The sequence below is a fragment of the Alosa pseudoharengus genome, unplaced genomic scaffold (assembly GCF_046254945.1).
Source record: "Alosa pseudoharengus isolate Yale_2024_CS ecotype anadromous, Long Island Sound unplaced genomic scaffold, YU_APseudo_1.1 YU_APseudo_1.1_scf_8, whole genome shotgun sequence".
Lineage (NCBI taxonomy): Eukaryota > Metazoa > Chordata > Actinopteri > Clupeiformes > Clupeidae > Alosa > Alosa pseudoharengus.
Window position 1 is genome coordinate 33316783 of NW_027468870.1, and position 26275 is coordinate 33343057.

At 48.2% G+C, this 26275-nt stretch overlaps 1 protein-coding gene across 5 annotated transcripts in view; it reads right to left on the reverse strand.

The window, feature by feature from the left end:
* The window catches only part of mtmr4 (myotubularin related protein 4), a 61119-nt gene that overhangs the window by 26892 nt on the left and 7952 nt on the right, over positions 1-26275 (reverse strand). For all 5 annotated transcript variants that reach the window (XM_076275104.1, XM_076275105.1, XM_076275101.1 and 2 more), the window contains exon 3: positions 3179-3268. In XM_076275104.1, the coding sequence (XP_076131219.1) occupies positions 3179-3268 (90 nt within the window). The remainder of the gene's footprint in view (positions 1-3178; positions 3269-26275) is intronic.

The following is a 26275-nucleotide window of genomic DNA, read 5'->3' on the forward strand; positions in this document are numbered from 1 at the left end:
GAAAGAGGAAAGAGGGGAGAGAGAGAGAAAGAGGAAAGAGGGGAGAGAGAGAGAAAGAGGAAAGAGAGAGAGAGAGAGAGAGAGAGAGAGAGAGAGAGAGAGAGAGAGAGCGGCCGTCTTGACAAGGCTCACGAGTCCTGACCTTGGGCAGCTTCCTCTGACAGCTGCTGCCGAAAAGCAGAGTAAAGGCACGTGGGTAGAAGAGTAAAGACGCGCACACGTACGAATAACACAGTGGCAAAAAACACGTCAGCCATTTTACTCCTGGCCATGAGCCTGAAGCCAGTTTAAGCCTTCACACATAAAATAGAAAATATATTAGTAAATTTTATATGAACAGTGTTCTATAGTCCACTAGACTAAACCGTGTTGTAATAGTTAAAAGTAGCCTATGCAAAACATAGGCAGGCCTAGTTGGTGCACGAAAATAAATCAGCTAAAGTTGGGTGTTGTAGCATAAGACCATGAACAGTTACGTATAACAAAACAAATCAGGCATTGTACAGTAGAAAGGCTATTTGTATGGATGCCTTGGGAGGCTGGCGGAAAAGTGACTTTCTTAAACAAGGCCATTTTGCAGTCCATGCACTGAGACATTCCCATAGGAGGCCAGGACGTGTGGCAGAGGTAAGAACAAAGGCACTAGAATCTAACCAATAATAATAAGAGCAGGATTCTGCTGCTGCTGCTGCTGTTGTTGTTGCGGTGGTTGGGGAGTGTTTACAAAAAATTTTAATCAACCTAAGACTAAATTGGTGGTGACACACAACAGTGCATGTGAAATTAGCTATTCAGCACAGCTTAAACAGAATCTGAGATGGCAACACACACACACCTTTGAGAAGCAGGTAATTTTCAGTGCGACTGGAGAGGGCATTGCATTAGGGCTATTTCCATGCCCTAGTTTCCAGACTGCCATAATGAGCCACCTGAAGCACCGCAATGGACATGCACTTGACGCACACGCGCACACACACACACACGCACACGCACACTAACGAGAAAATGATCAGTAATAGCTTGCATCAGACAAGCCCCAAACCACTGGCGTGTCCCATCAGGATTCAGCCACAGTCCTGCACCTGAGCAGTCATCAGAGTTGCTCCATAGCGGACTGTTCCACATCCTCAAATTAGCTTTATGAGCTTTGTTTATGATGTTTTCTCAGTCCAACCAGACAGTGCGTCCATGAAAGTACAAGGCCATTTAAACTATCCAGTTAGAGTTTGTGGCCTTTAGAGAAAATAGGCCAATAGCGTAAAAATGTCTTTCAAATCGATGCATGCAACGTTCTGCCTCTTTCTCAAAAAGAAGACTTGAAATGTACAGCAGTGGTGCATCTGTTTTGGTAAGGATTGGTAAAAGGCTTTTGAGTCATGGTCAACTCAACTGTTGCTTCTGCTTACGTAAGTCGACTACATTTCCTAATGCTTGTGTCAGCAGCCAAACAGACACATCATCTAACACCATCAACTCACAAAAAACCCTCCACAAATCTCAAGAAAAAGAAGACCCGATTTGATAACTTGCTAAAAGAGCGAAATCTCTCACATGGTTTCAGACGCAGGCATGCACACACACTCGAAATATTCAATCTGAGGCCTAATGTTTAAGCAGTAATCAGATAAGGATTCACCAGAGGGAATAAGATAAAAGCCTCCCAGCTGCCTTCGCTTCTTACGCTTTGTCTAAATTACTAATCGGGGCGTGTGTGTGCGAGGCCGAGCAGCTACACGCTCAAAAAGCCCCAGCCACTAAGGTCCTCGTGCCATCAACTGAACGGCTGAAAGGGATTTTTTTTCTCCCATTGGCCGTGTGCTGCTGCTGCTGAATGATACTTTATCTCTTTTATTCCCAGCATGTCCCGCCATATTAGGGCTAAAGACTGATAGCGCCGTCCTCTCTTCAATAGTCCTAGAAAATTTTTCAATTAAATACGCCTTTGTGTTGCGCTGGTCACATTGATTTGGTGTCCTGCGGGCAGCGACCGGCTCTGAAACCTCAGAGGGAGCCTGTGTAGTTCTATCCCTTGAAGCCAAGGCATGCTCTTCTGTTTGTGTTCGTCAACCTGATTGTACATGCATTGCTGCATCACGTCTCCAATCGACATTACCCTCTCGATTCCCGGAAAGAGAGCTGACTTTTCATATCGTGGCAGGACCACGCCGACACCAGCCAACATCACGGCAGCCGCACTAAAGCACTCCTGATCTCTCGGAGTCACAACCCTGAATTACAGCGGCTTAACAATGAGATCATTGTTTGGCCGCGTTCTGAGCGCGTGGTCCCTTTTCTATGACTGGACACCTAATCCACAGCCAACCTAATTGGCTGAGTGACTAAATCTTCCACTGATGAGCGGCTGTGGCGACGTGCATCTCTGCGGCGGCTCCTGAGGTTCCTGCGTGGGGGAGGCGTGACCGCGACCGCCGCCGCCTTTGGAAGGACCAATCCTTGGCTCTAGCTCACTTCTATAGAAATCACTTAGAAGATGCAATCTGTGAATCTAGTGAAAGGCTGTTGATATTTGAACTCTATCCAATTAAAGTTACACCACTCCCTTCTGTGCTTGTGAAGCAATGTGTTGATTAGGCTGGTGTTTGTGGCAATTCACTTGAGTATTGGGACTACGCCTATAAGAGTTCATTCCCACCCCCACCCCCATTTTTTCTTTTCGATTCCAAGTCCGTCACTTTAAATACAATAATAGACTTGTCTGTTAAATACCAATCATCTTTTCATTTCCCGCTCACCATCATCCTGAAGGTCTGCAAACCTTTATTTCTGTGTCACTTATCGAATGCTACTTTGGAAGTGATGGAATACTTCTGAGTAAAAATGAATGGGAATACCTTGGAAGAGATTCAGTACTGATGAGGTAAAAAAATATGTTTTTGCTGTATGGAATGAAGGCCATGAAGCACTGACGTTACATTTAGAATTCTTTTAAGTGTGTAAGTGCATTTAACATAAACATGCAATTTGGAAGAGGGCACATCTCTCCTTAATGTATACTATCCATGTCTCTCCTTTGGCATGTGTAGAAATGGACAGAAGATGTATGTTTGGCCAGAGGCTGCAGTGGCCTGTACGAGACTGGAAACTGAAGCACGTGAAGAACATGTTGGGTTCTGAAGCAAGTGTGATGGGTTCTGAAGCAAGTGTGATGGGTTCTGACCTGGAGGCTCTCCTCCTCCTTCACCAGGTCCTTCTGGGGGAACAGGTCCTTGGCCTGAATGTACTCCAGACTGGGTGGGCCCTCCTCACCCTGCAAGAGAACAGGAACATAGACCATTAGATTCAGACAAGACCGACAAGCACACAGCCAGACAGACAGACAGACAAGTAGGCACTCTTTGAAAGACAAACTCACAGACACGTTATGCTCACTCACTCAAACATATACACACTCACACACTTCTCCCAACACCTTCTAAAATGACCATAAATACACACCAAAACCTCCACAGGATATTTGAACAACTGAGCACACACAGTTGCTCATAACTCGGCGGATTCCCATTCTGATTCGGATAAATATATTTAACCATGCCCCGCCACTGCCAGCAGGCTCTGGTGAGTAGCACAAGGCCGCAGCCTCCTCATGCGTGTGTGGCCTGTACTGTGTGGCTCTCAGTGGCTCCTCAGAGCGGAGCAGTGGACAGGGCGAAGGCAGACGGGGTGGAATCCCACGCACTCTCCTGCTCTGCTCTGGCCGTTTGTTTTTTTTATACTCTGGATGAAGTAGATGTGAAACGGGAGAAAGTCACGTTACACTCAGCCATGAATGTAAAGTGCTCAGCTGCACAGCTGCTGCTTAAGTCAAGTTAAACAACAACAACAACAAAAAAACATGCACACAGACACTTTTTAGCCAACAGTTGCACACAGATGCAACATCTAAAATCCTTCCCAGAGAGGTTAACACACACGCACACACACACACACACACACACACACACCTGGACGCAGTCACAACCCAAATCGACATTGGACGGCTTTTGTGGAAACCTTCAGGCCATCTGTGCTGCTGCTCAATGTCAGCCATTTACATGATGGATACGGAGTAAGCAGCAGAGCTCTGCCCTCGCAGGTGGACGTGAGTGGACGCAGGTGGATTAAACATTCACTGGCCAGGGAGGTTGTGCAACACTCCTGTTTCTTTGAAAGAGGGGGTGAAGGTCCTCGCCTTGGCATCAACGCCTGGCCAAAAATAAGAGGTGGGTACAAGGACTGAGCAAGGTCCACTGAGATTCTTTTTAAGAACTCTTTCAAATGTTTTCTTTCCACTGTCTATTTTTCCACAACTATTTTTTTATTAAATTATACTGCATATTTAGACCTTATTCCATCTTTTCCATTTCTCACTGTCAACGCTGTATCTTGAAATAGCAAACCCAGGGCGTTTCAGCCGATTAGAAATTCTGAATACGCCGCTGTGCTTCATCCACCCCATCAATTATTTAAGCCTTTTGTCTTCTGCATGCGTTACTACAGCTTTCCTGGCTGAGGCGGATCCATACTATGGACAGAGGAGATGTGTGAGGGAGGAGCAGTGCAGGTCCAATGGTGTCAATGTGCAGGTCTGTGTGTGCCCATAGCCCGGGCAGAAGACATTACGCACCCACACGGCAAACTGTGCCAAGAGGCGTCAATGTCTGATGAAAGCTGCCGCTGAGATCAAACACACACAGGCAGACAAACACACACATATAAACAAACAGGCAGGCAACCAATCACACAGGTAGACAAGCAAACACACAGAAACACACACACAGTCAGGCAGGCAGGCACACACACACACACACACACACAATTAGTCATCTACCAGATAACGATAGCCAAGATTTTAATCAGTCCAGACAGTTCAAATAAACGCATAAAGGGGCTGTATGAAAGATTACAGCACCTGGAGACTCATTTCATTGCTTAACACTTCATCATGGAGTGCCTAAGAGCAGTGATGGGGGAAAAATACAATATATTCTGCAATATGGGTTTAATCATATTACAATGATTCATTGAAAGGCAGGAAAATGTCCCCAGAAGTACAAATATGTCTGGATGACCACATCTCAACCTGTTAAAATGCAAATCACTGTCAGAGGATGTACAACACCATAATACACAGATAGAGTCCGTCTTGAGCTGGGAAAGGCTGTTATTGAGAGAGGTAACAAACTTTGGGCAGCGTAATGACCAGCCATTTTGTCAGCAGACACCACACATCAAACTCAAAGAGCCGTGAGGCAGGAGAAGCTGATTCATCAGTCTGACGACGCTGTTGCTCAATCTGGACGAGGGCCGCCAACACGGGCCAAAGGGCACGGCCGCCGCCCGACAGGCCATTCTTCACACGCACGTAGGAATGCACGGAGACGGCAAGGCACTCAGAAACAGGCAGACGGCAGCGTAAACACTGTGGCCAAACATGCGTGCACTCCACCACTAAAAGGCTTTTGAGATTGCTGGGATGTCGACAGTGATGGCCTTACAGAGATGGACCACCTTGTCCATCCCGATTCGAGATGACGCTTTATTTTAAGTAAACCAACACTTCAATCAAAGGCCTCATCCCAAAGCCATCTCCTGAGCCAACACTGCTTCAGGTAATATGCAAACAATTTCCAGAACTAGGCAAACAGACTGGGGCAAGAGACCTGAACAGCTGACCACATGTCAGGAGTGCTCTGCCTGTTCATGTCCTGTACAGTCATGTGAGGGGTGGGGGGGGGGGGATCATACAGAACCCCACGCCCCTGTTCCTGTTGTGCGGACCTGTCAACTGCCCGGCAGTGGGTGAACTCACTACACATGCTGAGCCCCTCATCCGGCCGTCCAGACTCAAACAGCGTCCGGCCCAGCGCCCAGCTGGAGGTCCACAACGCCTTGGCGGCAACAGATGTTCCTCCAGAAGCACGCCTCGTTAGAGCTCCACACACGCGCACAGGAAGGACAGGAGGGGGGTGACAGACAGGGCACAGGAGGTGATGTCAATGTGGCCGGGTTGGATTGTGGAGGGCCGGTGTTGTTTTTAGGTATTCATTGATTTTTGGCGACAAAACCACCAAGAGACATTTAACAGTAGGTCACCAGAACAAAAAATATATATATTTTCCTTTAATAATTGCTCCAATAAACCTTTGCTTGATGCAATCTTGCACCCCCCCTTTGTCTGAAAGCAGTAGTAAACTGGGCCTAAAGTTATTTTCTGCAGACACATTCTGCAGTAGCTTACTGTGAATCATCTCAACCAGACATATTTATCTTAATAAAGCCGCATGCCTAAATCTCTGGAACTGCAGTCGGTATGATGGGCGGACAGAAAAGACGAGGGGGCGAACAGAGACCGAGACACAGAGAGAGACAGAGAGAGAGAGAGAGAGACAGAGAGAGAGAGAGACAGACAGAGAGAGATAGGGAAAGACAGTGCGAGATGAATCTTTTGGCGGGGTGGTTCAGTGCTGCCTGACGGAGCGGTGAGGCGGGGCTCCTTCACAGTGGCGGCCAGATGGCAGTGAGTGAGTGAGAGGCGACAGCAGGGCGAGGGCGCAGGGTGACCTTGCAGAGAGACGTCCCTGCTCTGCAGCCATCGCTGGTGCCAATTACGCCCGCTCCTCAAAGCCCCGCGCACTGCTTATTATTCCAGTTTAGGCTCGTTTGAGCTTGGTGATTAGTGCTTTGTGTACTGACACACACACTGACGCAAGCGCACACACACACATCGGTGTAAGAAGCAGAAATTTACTTTATTTGGGGGAAATCAATGTTAAGAAATACAACAGCATGAGCCAAGATCCTTCAATCCTTCAATACAAAACCCAAAAAATCCTCCTCCCTGCTCGAGTCCTATACAAAACCCCTCCTTGCATCTCGTCTGCCATTTTTTAATCTCCCTCCCCTCTTAGGGCTTGTGCTCCTCCACTCTCCTCTTAGGGCTTGTGCTCCTCCCCTCTCCTCTTAGGGCTTGTGCTCCTCCCCTCCCCTCTTAGGGCTTGTGCTCCTCCCCTCCCCTCTCCTCTTAGGGCTTGTGCTCCTCCCCTCCCCTCTCCTCTTAGGGCTTGTGCTCCTCCCCTCTCCTCTCCTCTTAGGGCTTGTGCTCCTCCCCTCTTAGGGCTTGTGCTCCTCCCCTCTTAGGGCTTGTGCTCCTCCCCTCTCCTCTTAGGGCTTGTGCTCCTCCCCTCTCCTCTTAGGGCTTGTGCTCCTCCCCTCTTAGGGCTTGTGCTCCTCCCCTCTCCTCTTAGGGCTTGTGCTCCTCCACTCCTCTCCTCTTAGGGCTTGTGCTCCTCCACTCTCCTCTTAGGGCTTGTGCTCCTCCACTCTCCTCTTAGGGCTTGTGCTCCTCCCCTCTTAGGGCTTGTGCTCCTCCCCTCTCCTCTTAGGGCTTGTGCTCCTCCCCTCTCCTCTTAGGGCTTGTGCTCCTCCCCTCCCCTCTTAGGGCTTGTGCTCCTCCACTCCCCTCTTAGGGCTTGTGCTCCTCCACTCCCCTCTTAGGGCTTGTGCTCCTCCACTCTCCTCCCCTCTTAGGGCTTGTGCTCCTCCCCTCTTAGGGCTTGTGCTCCTCCCCTCTTAGGGCTTGTGCTCCTCCCCTCTTAGGGCTTGTGCTCCTCTCCTCTCCTCTTAGGGCTTGTGCTCCTCCCCTCTTAGGGCTTGTGCTCCTCCCCTCCCCTCTTAGGGCTTGTGCTCCTCCCCTCCCCTCTTAGGGCTTGTGCTCCTCTCCTCTTAGGGCTTGTGCTCCTCTCCTCTCCTCTTAGGGCTTGTGCTCCTCCCCTCCCCTCTTAGGGCTTGTGCTCCTCCCCTCCCCTCTTAGGGCTTGTGCTCCTCTCCTCTTAGGGCTTGTGCTCCTCTCCTCTCCTCTTAGGGCTTGTGCTCCTCTCCTCTCCTCTTAGGGCTTGTGCTCCTCCCCTCTTAGGGCTTGTGCTCCTCCCCTCCCCTCTTAGGGCTTGTGCTCCTCCCCTCCCCTCTTAGGGCTTGTGCTCCTCCCCTCTTAGGGCTTGTGCTCCTCCCCTCTTAGGGCTTGTGCTCCTCCCCTCTCCTCTTAGGGCTTGTGCTCCTCCCCTCTCCTCTTAGGGCTTGTGCTCCTCCCCTCCCCTCTTAGGGCTTGTGCTCCTCCCCTCCCCTCTTAGGGCTTGTGCTCCTCCCCTCTTAGGGCTTGTGCTCCTCCCCTCTCCTCTTAGGGCTTGTGCTCCTCCACTCTCCTCTTAGGGCTTGTGCTCCTCCACTCCTCGCCCTCCCCTCCTCTCTGCAGCAGGTGCCCCCTCACATTCATCACTGTCTCCATGCAGACAGATCGGGGTCCCGTCGGCGGGCACAGACGCCAATGTGCCCCCTACCCAGCGTGCCTCTGCAGACTACAGGCTGCCCGAGCACCAGCACCTGTACTTTCTGTCCAGCCAAGGAGAAAGATCGCATTAGTCCAGTGATCAGGCTACATGGTAGCAGTGTAGTGACTCAAACAATAGAAACCGGTCCCCATCACTGAGCCACCAGTGAGATAATGACTGCAGCACTGATTTATTTTGAGCCAATGGGGCAGTGTAAGGAAATCGGACCTGTAGTGCCGGACTCCAGCATTATTCCAAAGGGACAGTGCTCTAACATACACCCCTGTGTTTGACAATGCAGAGCCCTTAAAATCCCTAGCGGGGCCACGTCTAGCCTCTGCCACTCCAGCCGCCCCTGAGGAATGACCGACAGCAGGCACAGAAGAGGGCCAACACCTGTCCTTCAGATAAAAACCTGACGACACACAAGAGATGGACCGGCGCGGGACTCGTCTGTCAGACGGCGACGGAGAGACTGGCGGGTCGAAGCGCTGCTCGTTTCCGGGGAGGGAAAACGATACACGCGGCGCTGCCAAGAGGATAAAGAGTGCAGCATGTACTGTACCGATAGCGGCGGGCGGCATCTATGTTTTGGTCTCATGACTCCATCACATAGCAACGGCGTTGACGGCGTAGAAATAGGGGCCACTCAAATGGTGCTGTGCGTTTCCACTTGCAGGAAGAGCATCTGTCTGCCATTTTGGCGTCTGCACAGAATAACCACTGTGGGTAAAATGTGCCCACGTTTTAAGAATATGGAGTATGGAGCAATACTTTACATCATTTGGCATTCTATTGTGTTTGCCATTTGTAAAGCGTGCAATTCCTGTTGGCGTTCACTTCGTTTTTAAGCTATTCTCTCCCAGTTAAAATGTTCTAGTCTCAGCTCAAGGGCAAACACAGCAGGGGAGAAAAGTGAGGGGGAAGTGATTGGGGTATGAGGGTTGTGTGTTTGTGTGTGTGTATGGGGGTGGTGGGGTGGGGGGGTAACATAAGGTATACTGTATAGAGAGGTAAAGGACCTATAGGAAGATCTATAGTGGTTTCTGTAGGCAAATTTCAACAGTGTAATTCAGCTCAGCCAAGACAGCACTAAACACCTCCACTCCTCCCTGTCCTAAAGTGGGTCAGTGCTCTCTCTGTTTGTGTGTGTGTGTGTGTGTGTGTGTGTGTGTCTGTCTGTCTTAACAGTGCGTGTGCACACCAGTATGTGTGTATGTGGTGGTGTACTTGAATTGCAATCCTCAGTGCCTCAGGTGTGGGTGCAGAGTATGGGTGGGAAGCCTCGGTGTGCATAAAGCAGACAAGTAAATAAGGCCGCTGTACTCCCTGGGGTGTGGTGAATGAATACACAGTATACTGTACTAGTACTAGTATACTGTAGCTGGAGATGACAGAAGACATGAGTGCATGTCAAGGTAATGAGCACATGTCAAGGTCATGTGAAGGCTGAAATGTAATTGAGGGATGTACAGTGCATAGCTGACAGGGCAGGGGAGTCAGCAGTGCTAATGAGCCATAGTATAAAGATTCTTCCCTTCACACTCCTCTCCCTCTCTTTTCCCCACTCTTCTTTCTCTCTCTCTCTTTCTTTCTCTCTTTTCTCCACTCTTCTCTCTCTGTCTCTTTTCCCCACTCCTCTCTCTCTCTCTTTTCCCCACTCCTCTCTCTCTCTCTCTCTTCCCCACTATTCTCTCTCTCTCTTCCCCACTATTCTCTCTCTCTCTTCCCCACTATTCTCTCTATCTTTTCTCTCTCTCTCTTTTCCCCACTCCTCTCTCTCTCTCTTTTCCCCACTCTTTTCTCTATCACTCTTTTCTCTCTCTCCAGTGTCAGGATGAGATGCAGTGTTGGATCATGTCTCCCAGCCATTTCAACATCAGGAAGCTCAATTATGCTGCGGGCTGGCAAGCCTAGAAATTACAAAAAGGGGTGTGTACTGCTGGATTCCCTTTCTTTGAAAGGACTCTCTGTGTTTGAACTAGCATCTGTCTTTCTGTCTATGTTCCCTGGAGAGCCTGACATGAACACTTCAACACTCCAGGGTTTTCTTTTTTCTTTTCTTTTGTCAGCGGTTGCTGTTTTTGGAGGTGTATTAAAAATTCAAATTGCCTGCGGAAGGCAGCCTCCTGCAGACACGACTGCACTACACTGCAGTGCTGGACCAGATAGGAAAGTGACGTAGAGTTGGTGTGGCCGAGTGGTGGATGGATAGATGACAGGCGATCATCGTCATTGGCGCCCATCATGAGTCCCCTATCGCAGAATGCTGAACTTTAGGGAGTGTGAAATGGTGGACTCATTAATCCGTCTGCTCCCAACCATGACCTGGGGTCTGTGGAAGAGCACTGAAGGGAGGGAGGGGCTTCAGCCACCATTATCACCTGCCGACTAAAGCCTTCCACACATCTCTCACGTCCCAAATCTTGGGTAATACAGTATGCGTCACTCTCTCCTGCTCTCTCTGTGTTCTCTTCCTCTCTGAAGCTGCATCTCTCTCTCTCTCTCTCCATGACTCAGGACGGGCTTGGCCGGAAGGATGGCTGGCAGCATCAAATTGCTTCTGAGTATCTCAGTGAGTGAGTGAGTGAGTGAGTGAGTTTTATTTGAGGGATTTATTTGAGTGCCAACTCAGAATGCTGATATCCCATATTGTGACAGGGATGACAAAAAAACCCTCACAGACAATCTAAATAAAGATTCTTGAACAGTGAACAGTGAGGTCAGACTGCAGGAGGAGTGGGGAGCCGGATTAAGCAGCGGTGTGGAGAGACGTGGGGGAGACAGCGCAGAGCAGAGAGGAGATGGAGAGAGAGGGCAGAGTGCTGAGGCTGGGCACAGGCAGCCCGGTCCCCCAGGGGCACACACTGCTCACGCTAGCTGGTGTTGGAGCGGTCTGTGCTCGGCTTCCTTCGCTAATTGAAAGCAAGTAGACTGGGGAGGATTCTCCACCTTTCAAAGGCCTTAAAGCGATAGTTGCCAAGGGAGCTGCCTTTATAAATGGAGGACTTGCACATGACATGACATATGAGCTATGTCCATGCATGCAAGACCGATTTGACCCAATGCTTTGAATTGCAAAGGTAGTTTGTTTTGGCAACATAAAAAGAGAATTATCATCTAGGTGACCTACACCCCTCCCACAATATTTGGCATCTTTTATTGCTGCATACAGAAGGGCAGATGAATGGTAAACGTGAGGGATAATTATGGGGCTAGTGTGTCAGTGCCTGGCTTTGAAATACAAAGAGACAACAAAAATACAAGCCTGCTTGGTCTATGGGATGATTGTTTTGTGGCAAATGGTCATAGAGACAGCAGATGAATAGAAGGCTAGTCTTACAGGGAGATGTAGCCTAATAAATAAGGAAGAAGAGAGCACAGGGACATAAGTCTAAAGGACTAGTGATGTATTACCACACAGCTAGCCTACCCTGCGGAGCCACATTCTCAGAATGCCCATACTTTATCTCAGAACCCACACACTAACGTTCTGCACAGTTTAACACAGAGAGCTCCCACACTGAGCTGCTGCTCCCGTCTGGGTGCGTCTGGATGGGTTGGCTGGGCTCTGGTGCGACGCATGGTGCACCCTGTGCCGACTACCAATCTCATCCACTGTTCTTTATTAAATCCAGTTCTCTAAAATCCCATTTCATCAAATGAGCCGTGGAGGGGGGGGGGGGGAGCAGTGAAAAATAGTCCCAGAGCCAAACGTGGAGTCGGGGAACAGTTTGTGCTGGACACTCATTTTTGCTTCGTCACTCCTGATGTGCTGCACCCCTCCATCTCTCCTCCCTCTCTCCTTCCCTCCCTCCCTCCCTCTCCAGCTCTTTCTGCACTTATTTTTCCTCTCTCATACATCCTTTGTATAGCCTCCGAATCATGGAATTGACTTTTTCTCCTTGCGTCATGTTTGATAAAAAGGGGGAAAGAATAGAAAAGGGCTCTTGGTGTCCTTGTAATTTTTCATGGTCTGATGTCGGCCTGGATCAGTTCTATTTGTGAGGTCACAGCTTCGTATTGAGCAGTGTTTAGCGGGAGAGAGAGGTAATTGAATTCACTAAAACCTGACACCACTTTTTGAATCTTTTTCTTTTTTCTCCAAATAGCACAAGTCAGATTTTCCTTCAGGGATTAGTGGATGTATAGAGCGTGGGAGCGTTGGAATGAAAGAATTGTATTGTAGAGAGAGAGAGAGAGAGAGAGAGATACAAAAGAGAAGAAAAAGAGAGATGGAGAGCTGTGTTGAATTCCAAAGAGCAAGTACAAGAGTTAGGATTGGACATAGTATTCACTCCAGCCATCAGAGAAAGACACTCAGACACACATGCACACAGACGTCGCCACGCCATGAATGAGAGAGTCTAGTTGCCATGGACACCGAATTGGACTTTGTTCTCTTTTGTTCTGTAGTGGCGGAATCTCTGCCTTGCTCACACTCTCACTCTGCTCAGTCTTTCTCATTTCTCTCCTCCCAGGACACAATTTGTTTCTGTCGCCGGCGAGGAGAGAGAAATTCACTTAATCTGATGAGAGCTTTGTTCTGGATTAAGAGCCCCTTCAGATTAGAGTGCGTTTACTCTACAGGGTTAGATGCAAACGGTGTGTATAATAACATGAGGATATAAAGCGGCAATCTTTCTCCAAACATTCTCCAATTCTAGCTGTATCAGAAAGTAAAGAGAACATCTCCCCAAAGGTGTGTCTTTAACAGAAAAAAAAACACCTAAAAGAGGTAATTACAGCAAAAGAAATTCCCAAGACAAATAGAGTCTGGCCATGATCCACTGGGAACTGTTTCCAGTCATTGCATCGTAAAGGCTGTAGACTTTGAGTTCTTCCAAAACCATGGCACCAGCCAATAACCTATCGCCATTGACCACAACGAGACAGATATAGGCTATTTCGCCACTAACAGTGCAAGCTGATACATTAGGATTTTCCTAAACCCGTTGTCATTGATTCCCCATTCCTTTTCTCCGGCTTCAGCTTCAATTCTCTGATGTTTGCTGCCATTGATACTCGGTCTGCATCGCTTTGTGGAGTTCTACCACTGCTTCCACTGTAGTAACTGTATCTCAAATAAATGCTTAATTTCAATATCATTCCTCTTAGCTACCCCCTCTGGTCCCTGATTGGTGGGTCCCTCAAAACGGGCCATCGCGTTATCTTGTGCACGTCATTTCTAGACTATATCCCAGCACAGATAACTGTGCTGGCACTAGCAATAAGCCGGTGAAGCCAGGCTACATAGACCTCTGAAGTTCGCCAACAGCAAGGACCCAAAGTTGATCCGGATCTCCTTACATGGGCAAAGATGGTACCCAAATCTCCTTACATGGGCAAAGATGGTACCCAGAACTCTTTACATGGGCAAAGTTGGCAGCTTTTGGGCCGATTTTATAGCCGAATTTCAGAGGTCTATTGACAGAAGTTGAGTTAGTAAATAAAACAAAAGAATTAAAAAAAAAAAAAAAACAGTGTTGTGTCATGCTGGGGGTGGGACAAAGCCGGGTAGAGCAAAACACGAGAGGGACTCGGGGGGGGGCCGGAGTGAATTTTCCGTGTGACCGCTTGAAGAACATGCACTCTGACTTCTCCCTCCTTTGCTCAGGCCATGAATATTTCAGGGCCTAACAGCAGCTCTATGCTGGAGGTGCACGGGGAGGCATGACGGCAGACGAGAGGCTCCGTGTTCAGGCGCCACGTGACGGAGACAGATAAAACAGGGAGGTCCATTTCACCATCGCACCAGTAACATCTTCTCTCAGCTATGACTGGATAAAAAGTATAAGGCTAATTTGTGCTTTAGGGCATAATTGAGAACTGATATTTGTTAGCAAATAAGTCCAGTCAAAATGTCATGTGGATGGTAGACAGTGACCTGCAGCTGCAACTGTGATATGTTTGTGCAGAGGAAAGCGGTTTTAACAGTAGTTTGACACCTAATACTTCAATCGATGGCTTCAGCCTTGTTACAATGAGCTACATCACATGCTTTTTTTGTTTTGTTTTCAGAGAGATTTAATGATGTGGATGATTCATCCTAGTCAGCTCATCAGGCTTTGCTTTACTTCACACTCCGTGATCAACATAAAGAGCCTGTCGGTTCTGGGATCATTCCATAAGTACACAGGTGACCCTTCCCTGTGGCGATGATGCCTTCAGTGCTGCTTCTTCCCATCCATATGAGGAGAGAGGCAGTGGAGCATGCTCAGGCAGAGGCCTCCTGCCTAGTCATGGTGCTGATGTCCTGTTATGACGCCCCATCTGCAAGCCAAATTTAATACGTCCACCCCCTCAGGGGCAGCGGGCATAGTGCCACCTCATATGAGCCGTCTGAGGTGCCAGCGTGGCCGAGGCACAGCGATGGACAACACACTGCTGCGCATGCGCAAGTACACACACACACACACACACACACACACACACACACACACACACACACACACGTACACACACACAAACCCACCAGCCACACAAGCAGACACACGTACACACAAAAACACACCAGCTACACAAGCGCACACACACACACACACACACACACACACACACACACACACACAGCTCCTGTTTCTCTCCTGATTCACTTAAGTGAATCTAGTAAGGCAGGCTCAGGACTATTAGATGAGTGGTGGAAAAAAAACTGCCTCAATTCAATCATGCATTTTATGGCTCTATTTGGAAACAGCCTCACAACATTAAAAGGAGCAGGCGAGCTATTATGAGATGAAAGAGGAGACTGGGGAAAAAGGGGCGACGGAGGAGAGCGGTAGAGGCAGTGGATGGACGTTTAGACAAATCAATCTCACAAAAGGTCATCGCAGCCTGAGTGAGGTTCCATTTCTAGAAAGAAATGGATAAATACTGTGCAGTGCGAGGCTATCGTGGCAGTGAGATGCTCGCACACACAGGGACCGTGAGCAGCAGCAGAGGGTGTCTGACTAGTAACTGAAGGCAGGCAAGCGTACATCACTTTCTGCACTAGCCACAACTGTCCAGTTGCCACGTGGTCCTGTGCAAGCATCTAGACAAACCTCCAAATCCCTCAGACCATCAACAGCCAGGGAGGAAAACTAGCATACCATGTTATTCATTTGTTTTATGTTGGTATGTGTTATTTTTATATCTGTAATTCTATTACCAGGAGTGAGATGTATACCACAGGGGCTAGTTCAGGTTGGTTAGATGAACCGCAACAATTGCAGGAGCCTTAGCTGTTGCTGTGGACTGCCCCAATGAAGAGAATTTAATAAAGCCCCCAACTCCCCCATCCTCCTGGCTCATTATATAGCCTTAGAGTTCCAACCCCCTAAACCCTGCAACCACCTGGCCCCCTGCTGCTTCTGAGTAGGAGGGGGGGGGGGGGGGGGGTAAAATCTGCAGTGCGAGCGATTCATCTCTGTCGAGGGAACATGCCGTACTGAACCTTGTGTACCCTCTTAGCCTGTGAACTGCGGCCGGCGCCATGAGCGTGCACTGTTACATAACTCTTTACATCCATCCATACATCGCCCCGGCAGCCACTACTGCCATCACACGCATGCCTGCTACATCATCACATCGCTTTTCGCCAGGAAACAGGACAACGAGCGCGCTAGAGAGTGTGCTAGACAGAGACAGAGAGAGAAAGAAAGAAAGAAAGAGAGAGAGAAAGAGAGAGAGAGACGAGACACAGGGAGCAGGGAGATTCTATTTTTCTATTTATATTCTATTTTTGAATCCCCGTTTTCTTCCCTAATCTCCATGTCTATAAGGAAGCATGCCTGATTGCTTCACTCTGGGGAATTCAAGTCTCCCTACTGTGATGGGGGCGGGGGGGGGGGCTTCCTGAGATGCTGCTTCTTCTGGCTGCTACCTGCTCTGGCTAGGCTAGGCTAGGCTAAGCTAGGCTACACGCTCACCCCTCGACCGCATGGAACATGGCTTCTCAACAACAGCTGCAGGAGCGCTCACGTGTTGGATCCCCCCCCAACCTCTCTAGTAGATGTTGCCGACACGGTCCCGCGCAGCTACGGTCGCACGTACTCTCTCATGCACTCATACACACACACACACGCACACACGCAGAGGAAATAAGGCAGGCACTTACGAAGCAGTTCAGCATGGAGCAGGAGACTCGGACAGCCAGGCTCATGGTGAGGGGAGGAGGCAGGGCTCAAGTGCCTGAGAGAGTGCACCAGTGGCAGCACCGGCGACCGGCACAACCATCATTACCACACACACACACACACACCACCTCGCTACTCTCCTCTCTGCCCCCAAAATACACACACAGTAAAGAACGGCCACGTTCCAATAACTCCCTGACACCTTTCACTCCCCCCTCCTCAAAATATGAACGAAATCAGCCTCACTGGTTGAGAGAAGGTCTGACAGAGGAGAGAGAGAAAGAAGCAGTCCAGACTGGAGGAGGAATAAAATTGAATTAAAAAAAAAAAAAAAGAAACAGAATCCTCTCTATCCCTGAAGGAGAGATCACTGGAAAGAGAGGATGGAGGAGAGGAGGAAAAAACAAAAGAAAACAAGGGGGGGAAATGAGAGAGACTGCAGGTGTACCGGCTTCGCTGAACGGAAGGACAAAGATGGGGAGAAAGAAAACCAGAGTGAGAGAGGGCAAGAGAGAGAGCGAGAGAGAGATGATCCACAGAGGCGAGCAGCAGCCTGATGCTAAGCTCCACCCTCACAGAGAACCCCTCCCCTGCCCTCTCCACACCCTCCTCGTGTGCAGCCCATCGCTCTCGCTTTTCTCCTCCTCTCTCCCTCTCTCTCTCCCCTCCCCTCTCTCTCCCTCCCCCCTCTCTCTCTCTCTCTCTCTCTCTCTCTCCGCTTGCCAGCCCTCCTCCTCCTCTGTTTTCAGTTCACCCTTCACCGACATCTCCACAGAACCAGGATGCTACCTCAGCAAGCAGCAGACAGACAGACAGATAGACAGACAGAGCTGCAGGAGGATGCTGGGAGAAATAATCTGTGATGATGCTGCTGCTCCTGTTGCTGTCACACGCACTCACACACAGTCACATTTGAACACACACACACACACACACACACACACAATGAATCTATGTAATTGATGAACTTAATTTTAAGTGTTTTTAATTTTAAGTGACAATTCCCCTCTGATGTAGCACTCCCATCACACACACACACACACACACACACACACACCATCAAAGGCATCTCCCCTCCCCCACCACACTTCCATGATGCTCTAGTTATAGGCATCCAGGGGTCAAACGCGCTATCTGTCATAATAGCATTGAGGAGAACGCCTGTGTGTGTGTGTGTGTGTGTGTGTGTGTGTGTGTGTGTGTGTGTGTGTGTGTACACACTGTATGTAGGGTGTTTATGCAGCGTGCACCAATGACACAGCATTATCAGGCAGCACGACTCACACAGCCCCTCCCTCACTGTCTTCCTCTTGTTCCATCTCTCCGTTTCTCTCTCGTTCCCTCTCTCTCTCTCCCTTCCTGCCTCTCTCTCTCTCTCTCTCTCTCTCTCTCTCTCTCTCTCTCCCCCTCTCTGTCTACTGGCTGCTGTGAATCAGGAGCAAACTGAGCTGCAGTAGGGTGAGGCGCTTTCAATTCTCTCTGCCTCCATCTCTCTCTCGCTCTCTCTCACTCTCTCTCTTTTCATCTCTCTGCCAATCTTCCAAATGCAGAGCACTCCCCACCAACTGAAACAAGCTCACCGTTACCCATCATCCCTCTCTGACAGTCAAGCGCACTGAGACAGGTCTGGTGCAGTAAGCCTCCCCACCCCTCAGCCATTCCCCAACCCCTCCTCAGCATGTTCAACGTGACATGCACGAGCAATCTCTCCAGGCAGCCAAGCGGGATATAGCGCAACCATGCCCGCTTTAATGAGCCTCTGCACGCATACAGATGGTCCGATGGATCTTCAAAGCTGCCGATACAGTCACGAACCGCTTGCATACACATTCCATATCGCACGCATGCATCGCGGAAAACATTTTCGAAACAATGTGGTGGTGTATGGGAAATCCACGCCAATCTCTGGCTTTCGTTCCACGTCACACAATCAAGCGATCGCCAGCCTCTCTCTCCCCCTCTCCCTCTCTGGATGGAGGGGAGGACAAGGACGGCACTGGAGTAGCCCCTAGCATGCGAAGCGTGACTCGCTAGAGCCTGAGTCGTGACAGGGGGGAAGAGGGGGGGGGGGGGATAAACGCATGGAAGCGCAGCGCACACTACACTATACTACAGAGTGACGGGGACAGATAGCCCATAAAGCATGACAGTCACAGCGTAGTTCCTTAAGACTAGCTTTAGACTGCATAATGCCAGTTCTTTTCTTCACCGTTTCTTTTCTCTAGGGTGTCTTTTCAGCAATTTCATGTCGCTTCACTGGTTGAAAAATTATTCAGCCCTTTGACACTCGATCGGCTATTGAGTTAGGGATGTTTTGTGGGAACTGCCAGTTCACCATAATATTGTAACAATTGTAGCATGTATTTATTGTTTTGTATTAATAGTTATTATTATAGTTTTCAGCAGACAATTTTATCCAAAGTGACAAATTGTACTTTTAGCATCGTCCACAGTATCTAACACTAAACATACAATAAATAGCCTTTACAATGTCGGTCAGTTTTTTATCCCTGTGTATACCGGTAGATGTTTAGGACTAGTGATGGACAAATATTCTGTGCTCTTATAAGACGCCAATTACCATCATCATCCATCATCCATTTTGCATGCACCAATCATTGCATACACTGTAAATATATACTGGCTGCACCCTTTGATTGAATTCTTTACGGGTAGAAGACAAGTGGTGCTTGACTTGTCTTACCCCTCCCACTTATCCATGCTGCACCTGATACAGTTTCCAAATTCACTTGATCTACATTCCAATATATAGCGTATACACAAGTATACACTAAACCTATAAAACACCTACATGCTTCTCTCTCGTGCGTGTGAGTGCTGCATATGCTGCATGCAGCTCTATATGAGGAAATGAAAGGGGAGAGGGAGCAAATGATCATGGAGACAAGAGAGGGAGAGAGAGAGACGAGTGGAGTAGAGTAGAGTAGAGGGAGCACATGATCATGGAGACAAGAGGGAATAGAGTAGAGTAGAGTAGAGTAGAGTAGAGTAGAGTAGGAGTTAGAATAGAGTGGAGTAGAGTAGAGTAGAGTGAGAGTTAGAATAGAGTAGAGTGGAGTAGAGTAGAGTAGAGTGGGAGTTAGAGTAGAGTGGGAGTTAGAGTAGAGTGGGAGTTAGAGTAGTGGGAGTTAGAGTAGAGTGGGAGTTAGAGTAGAGTAGGAGTTAGAGTAGAGTAGAATAGAGTAGAGTGGGAGTTAGAGTAGAGTGGGAGTTAGAGTAGAGTAGAATAGAGTAGAGTGGGAGTTAGAGTAGAGTGGGAGTTAGAGTAGAGTGGGAGTTAGAGTAGAGTGGGAGTTAGAGTAGTGGGAGTTAGAGTAGAGTGGGAGTTAGAGTAGAGTAGAATAGAGTAGAGTGGGAGTTAGAGTAGAGTGGGAGTTAGAGTAGTGGGAGTTAGAGTAGAGTGGGAGTTAGAGTAGTGGGAGTTAGAGTAGAGTGGGAGTTAGAGTAGAGTAGAATAGAGTAGAGTGGGAGTTAGAGTAGAGTGGGAGTTAGAGTAGAGTAGAATAGAGTAGAATGGGAGTTAGAGTAGAGTAGAGCAGAGCAGTCACACAGAAGGCTGCTAATCAAGGAGAGTGAATGTGAGTTTGTCAGTCAGACAGTTTGTGTGCAGTGTTACTCTTTCTGTCTTTCTCGCACTCTCTCTCGCACACGCGCACACACACACACACGTCTGTGCTACTAATACGGCTTTCAAAGGTAGCCCTGTTATTTAGGGAAAGGAGGGCATCCTCCCATCCTTCTGTAGCAATGCTGTTGCTGCTACTGCTCTTATTGCTGCCTCAGCCCCTGTCGAGACACCCCTGTGGCAGCCATCCAGACACACACACAGACACACACACACACACACACAGAACAGTCAGGAGAGGTGAGGGCTGTGCCTCCCCCCGCCCGAGTTGCACGTGGCTCACACACACGATGCCGTCTGCTGTACATGCATCTGCATCTGTGTGCATGCATTGTGTGAGTGCATATGTGCATGCAGTGTGTGTGTGTGTGTGTGTGTGTGTGCGTGTGTGTGTGTGTGTGTGTGTGTGCGTGTGTGTGTGTGTGTGTGTTAGCTCAGACCGATATCCTCCTGTGAATCACACTGGAAACCCTTTGCCAAGGCTGTAACAGATAGCCTTTATTAATATCACAGAGGAGAAGAGGGGGGGGGGGGGCAGTGTGACTCTTACCCCCAGCAGGGCAGAACATCACAGGGCTACATGACCGCCTCAGCACCCCCAGCTACAGGGTCTCCTAATAGTCTCCAATCCAACACAACCCTACCGCATGGAGCAGGGCAGGGGTAGCGTGACGGAGCCTCCAACTTGCCCTTTGCCGGCTAATGCAGACAGGGATCCGACACGGGTACATTGCTTGAGTCAATAATCATTAACTGGAAATCGGAAATCAGACCAAGGTGAGGCACATTCAACACTCTCCAAAGGAGATGCAAGCAAGCACACATGCAAGCACACACACACGCATGTGCACGCAGGCACATTAACCATACACCATAGTACAGGGCTCATCAAATTCTCAGTACATGCAGGCTCTAGGAGCAGCAATGAGAACATCAAAGTCAAAGCTCATCTTTAAACTCAAACTAGCTTAATTAGAAGAACGAATAAATTAGAGAGGAGAGATAAACCATTAACACACACACACCAAAATAACAATCTCATACCTCAAATACAAATAGGTCTGAAATGAGCCCACACAAAAAAGTACCAGAGGCCACAAACAAAAGAAATGCTTGCGACTGAAAGGCTGAAAGGAGGTGTTTGTGTGTGTGTGTTTTTGTCTAACCCTGCAACCCCCCCCCCCCCCCCCCCCAAAACAAAAAAAAAACTAACAACTCTCATTCTGCACTCCTCAGCTAAATGTCAGTACAGTGCCATTTAACACTTTGCTCTAGCCAAAAAAAGAGAGAATTTGTGCAGAGACTAACTGGTGCATGTGAAATATCTATGTTCAGCCCTACTGTACCTACCTTCATTCTCAGCCTGACTAACGTTAGCACCTCAAATCAGTTCCACTGGGACACCCAGCTGAATCTGAGCAGCTTTACCTGCAACCTCAAATGACCCACGTCTGGCTGAAATTTGACCCGGACGGTATGTGCAAGACTAACAGAGCGGCTTGTCTCAGAAAAAAAAGAGGGAGTACATGCATACGGTCACTCCCTCTCCGTCTCTCACACACAAACACACACACACACAGCTCTTGTGTAACCAGATGACATCATGTGCCACAACCTTACAAAGGTTCATGTTTACCTGCAGCAGCAGGAGGTCACACTTCATTGCAGCACCAAAGCGCCATCACACAGCACGGTGTGTATGCGCGTGTGAGTGTGTGTGTGTGTGTGTGTGTGTGTGTGTGTGAGGGAGGACAAGAGCCAGGGAAAATGACCTCATTGTCCCCTTTTTTCCACGCAACAGAACCCGACTGACAAGAGAGCAAACAGGCGGCCTGAATTCAATATGGGGGTTTTGTTGTTGCAGCGCACAAAGGCATGTCCGTTTAGGAAAATGAGAGATTAAATCTTGCTTCACAGGGTCAGATTAGAGCACTGTTACCTGTGGAAAAGACGGTAAAATAAAATTGTGTCATAAAAGCCCCCACCTGTGGACTTGAACCACTGTCAAGTAACACCTTTTTTCCAGTCACCTACACATACACATGTGGTTTCCCTGTTACATATACCATACATTTCAATGTATAGCGGACATACCTCGTTTTGAAGCATACAGAAAATGTGCATCACGTTTTGCCTTTTAGGGCCCATACTGTGAGACTGCCCAGCGAGTGCTCTTGAACGTGCTCTTCAGAGACAACATCCACAGACAGGAAGGGCATGGGTGCACATTGGCAGCGCATCGCTGGGCACATTGTCAGAGCCAAGGGCCCCAGAAACAATTAGGGACTGGCATACAATAACGCCTATGCCCACACAGCCCAGCCCACACACGAGACACTGGGGATGGTGAGCTCATCAAATACTACTCATCCAGGGCAAGGAATCCTGGGAGTTGAATAGTTTTAATCAAACTGGTTAGAGCCTGGGGGGTATTCCAGAAAGCAAGTTTACTGGCTTAACTGGGTATGTTAACCCAGAGTTAGCGGTAAACCTGGGATTTCAGTTCCAGAACGCTCAAAAATGATCAGGCTATGTAAGTAACTATGGTAACATAGGCTCTGAACTTAACCTACCCCCTACCAGGTTAATGTCAATTATGTTCGGTTATTTCAGTGCATGTTCAATCAGGCCGCTATTTTTACACTTGTCACACAATGGCGTTTCATTCTGACGAAGGTCCGATTGACAAAGAAGCACAAAATCATGTAATATTCATCTGTGCAATTCACTGTGAGAGGGCGATAAGACCACGACATAGCCTATCCATTCTTTTCCAAACGAGTTTTTCAAGAGCGCTAGAGTTTTTCAGCTGAATCCTAAATATAGGCTACTTGAAAAACATTCTCCATCCCTACATTACGCATGGTGGATTAGAATAGAATAAAATAAATCTTTAATGTAGGCTAGCTAGCCTACACCATAGTGGACATTTGTGTTTGGCTCACCAGACAGATGGACAAACAACATCTCAGACACATTGAAGATATAATTAAAACAAGTACAGTACAAAAAAGGGGAAACATAGCCTATAGAAAATTAATAAATAAGTTTAAATATAGCTGTACAGCTCAGCCGGGTATGCATGTTGTCACTAAGTTTGGTTAAGAATGCTGATGGCATTTGGGATAAAATATTTTTTTAATAGGCTACACACGCTCTCCGACTGGGAGTTTTTGTAGTGTTGGAGACGCAAAGCATATCGGCAAGCTGTCGGTCGGTCGGTGCGTAAAGTTTGCCTTGCGCTAAAGCAGTTCCTGCGCAACTTCATTCGTTTTCCTGGACACAAACCCATGAGGATCATTAAAGTGTAGTTTCACCAACTGGCAGGTCAGCATCACTTATTAAACTTTCCAAATGTGCACCAAAATGTCCAATAGGCTACCCAGGCTACCCATGCCTTCCGACATTCACCCTTCCGATGATGGAGCGCAAAAGTTTAACTTGGCCCACAACTGTAGAACCCGCGTTAAAAATAGAAAATTGCATTTGGGATTCTCAAAGAATTCTATGGCCCAGTCAATCTGTGACAAGGTAGGCTAGTTTAAGAAAGCATCATTCAAAGCAGTCAATACAATATGTGATGTCCAGTGAATTATTTAATTGTGCTTTTGACATTAAATAGGCTATCCTAAACGTACGCATGTACACGGTCAGTTAGGCTATTCTCTGCCAAGCAAGGTCTCGGACGCAGGCGCTTAAGTATTGCTCTTTTTTTTTGTTATTACAGTTCTCTCCTCCTCGTAAGCCTCGACTACTCCGCCTCTGAAAAATACGGTGCTCTTCGTTTCGCTGGTTTCACTCATGGTTTCGACTCTCAATAGATGATGCCTTTATAGGTTTACCGTGAACGCGCACAACTCTAGGTTATCTAACACAGGGTTGATTGAACTAACTGGTCACCGGTGTTTTGGAACAGACAGCTCGGGTTTAGTCGCCACAGGTTCAGACAACCCAGAGGTTAAGTTTTATCTCAGTGTTTGTTAAACCTCCTTTCTGGAATACCCCTCAGGTCACATAAGCTTAACCCTTTGTCTTACCAAAGTGACAACAAAACATTGAGGGCAACAGGTTCAAGCCTTTTATTTACCTTCTTGAATACTGTCAATGCAGAGTTAAATACATGAAAACTGGTTTCTGAAAGCTTCCAGTAAAGGCTTACACACAGCACTGTAGCAATCAGCAATCATTACTACCCTTAAGCGCCAACTCATGAATGTACAAGGACGGCGTGAGCACAGAGGGTTCATTGTTTATAGACCTCGCTAGAGCATTTAACAATCACAGTGAGTGGACCTCAACACGGGCATCTCTCGGAACAGAACAAAATCCTCGCAATGGAAAAAAAACCGCCAATTCCTCTGTTCTGCATCAAACACAGATGGTTAGGCTACTTGCAGCAGTAGAGTGTTCACAGTACTTTCCCAAAGCTCTGGCTACAACGGAGAGGCACAGAAAAAGACCATGAAGAGATACAACCCTAGTGTTTCATGAAGCAGCATGGCACTTTTTTTTTTACTCACTCCCTCAACTTGAAGCTCCTCCTAAACTGGGTGCTTAGAGTGTCGTTTCTGCTTTTGGCCACTAGATGGCAATGCTGAAAGACACTCGAGAAAAGATCTCCTCTGAAAGTGCTGGCTCGTCAAAGTCACAGAATGACAAGGAAACGTCCTCGAAATCGCTCCTGTCGAAAGCAGTGTGCCCTTGTAGACTTCGTCTGGACATCATTTCCACAGCATGTGGTGAGGAGCTGCCATCCCACATCTGGTACAGCTTTCCAGAACACATTTCTCTTCAAAAATGCCATGCTGCAATACAAAAAAAGTCTGGCTGGCTGACAGCAGGTAAATACTGAGTACCGAGCCACCTGCTTTGTCTAGCGCAGTCTAGCGCCCAGGTCTGGACCTCAATCAAGCCAGCGGGCCCTGATGAGACGTGAGGTCTCAAAGCGCACACGTGGCACAGGCTATAACCTGGCTCTGCTGCAGGCCAACAACATCAAGGCTTTCAAACATCCACCGCTCTCTCTCTCTGATGGTGCTTTCACAAAAGATCATATTTATGAAAGGCAGGAAGCGGGCAGTAAAAGGGCGACTCCAGAGGACCCGAGAGAGTGGCACTGAGAGAGAGAGACAGAAGGAGAGAGAGAGAGAGACAGAAGGAGAGAGAGAGAGAGAGAGAGAGAGAGAGAGAGAGAGAGAGAGGAGAGAGAGAGAGAGAGAGAGAGGAGGGTGGTAACTGTAAATCTAAAGTTCAAACAAAGATAGAGAATGTCTAAAGAGCTGAGTAGTAGACAGTGAGGAACGCCCAAGTGGATAGCTGTGTAGAGTAAACAAGAGGATCCAATTGTAAATAACACATAGTGCCAAAGGTTGCATCATGGCACAGCTTAAAGGCCCGAACACACACACACGACTGATTTTCATTAAGGCTTTGGGTGTACCTTACCTTTCCACAGAGAGGAATAAGTTGTTTTTAACATACAGGAACCCAGGTCTCTGACTTTATGAGGCGGGATGCCCATGTGTGTGTAAAATGACCTTCCACAAAAGAATAGGTGGATTTTTAAATGTACTCTAAGCAATGTCGTGCGTTTTTTAGGCTAAAACATTTTGTCACTTACTGCAAACATCACCTAACCAACCGCTAGCTGTCTGGCAACAAAACCAACCTGGGCAAACCTAGCCCATAAAAACATAACAAACTGTTCCAGCAAATCACAGACGAGATGCGCGTTTAGGAGAGTTTCAATTGCACGGGAGCAGCACGGGAGGGAGGGGGAGGAAGTAGCGAGCGAGCTCTCTGTTTTGTTTGAAAGTCAACAGAAGTGACGTTACACAGCATCGCTTAGAGCACCTTTAACATACTGTAACCCAGGTCTTTACGTTTACGTTCACGTTTACAAGGTGGGACGCCCATGTGAGGCCAGACTCATGCGGCTGCTGTGCTGTGGTCTCACCACAGGTGTTAACAAGCACCAGTTGCCAAACTCGCACCTCAGCTGAGCGCACACAGGCCTCGTGATTCAGCGCATCCAGCTTATTTACACCGCTAAAAGCGCTCACTCCTCAGGGTCGGTCGTGTGTCGGCGCGACTGTGACGGAAGTTTTCTTTTGCGAGGCTCGTGTTTGCGCAGCGGGCTTCCCCTCCTGGGCCCCGTTCACAGGCGGCCCGGGCCACGGGACATTCAG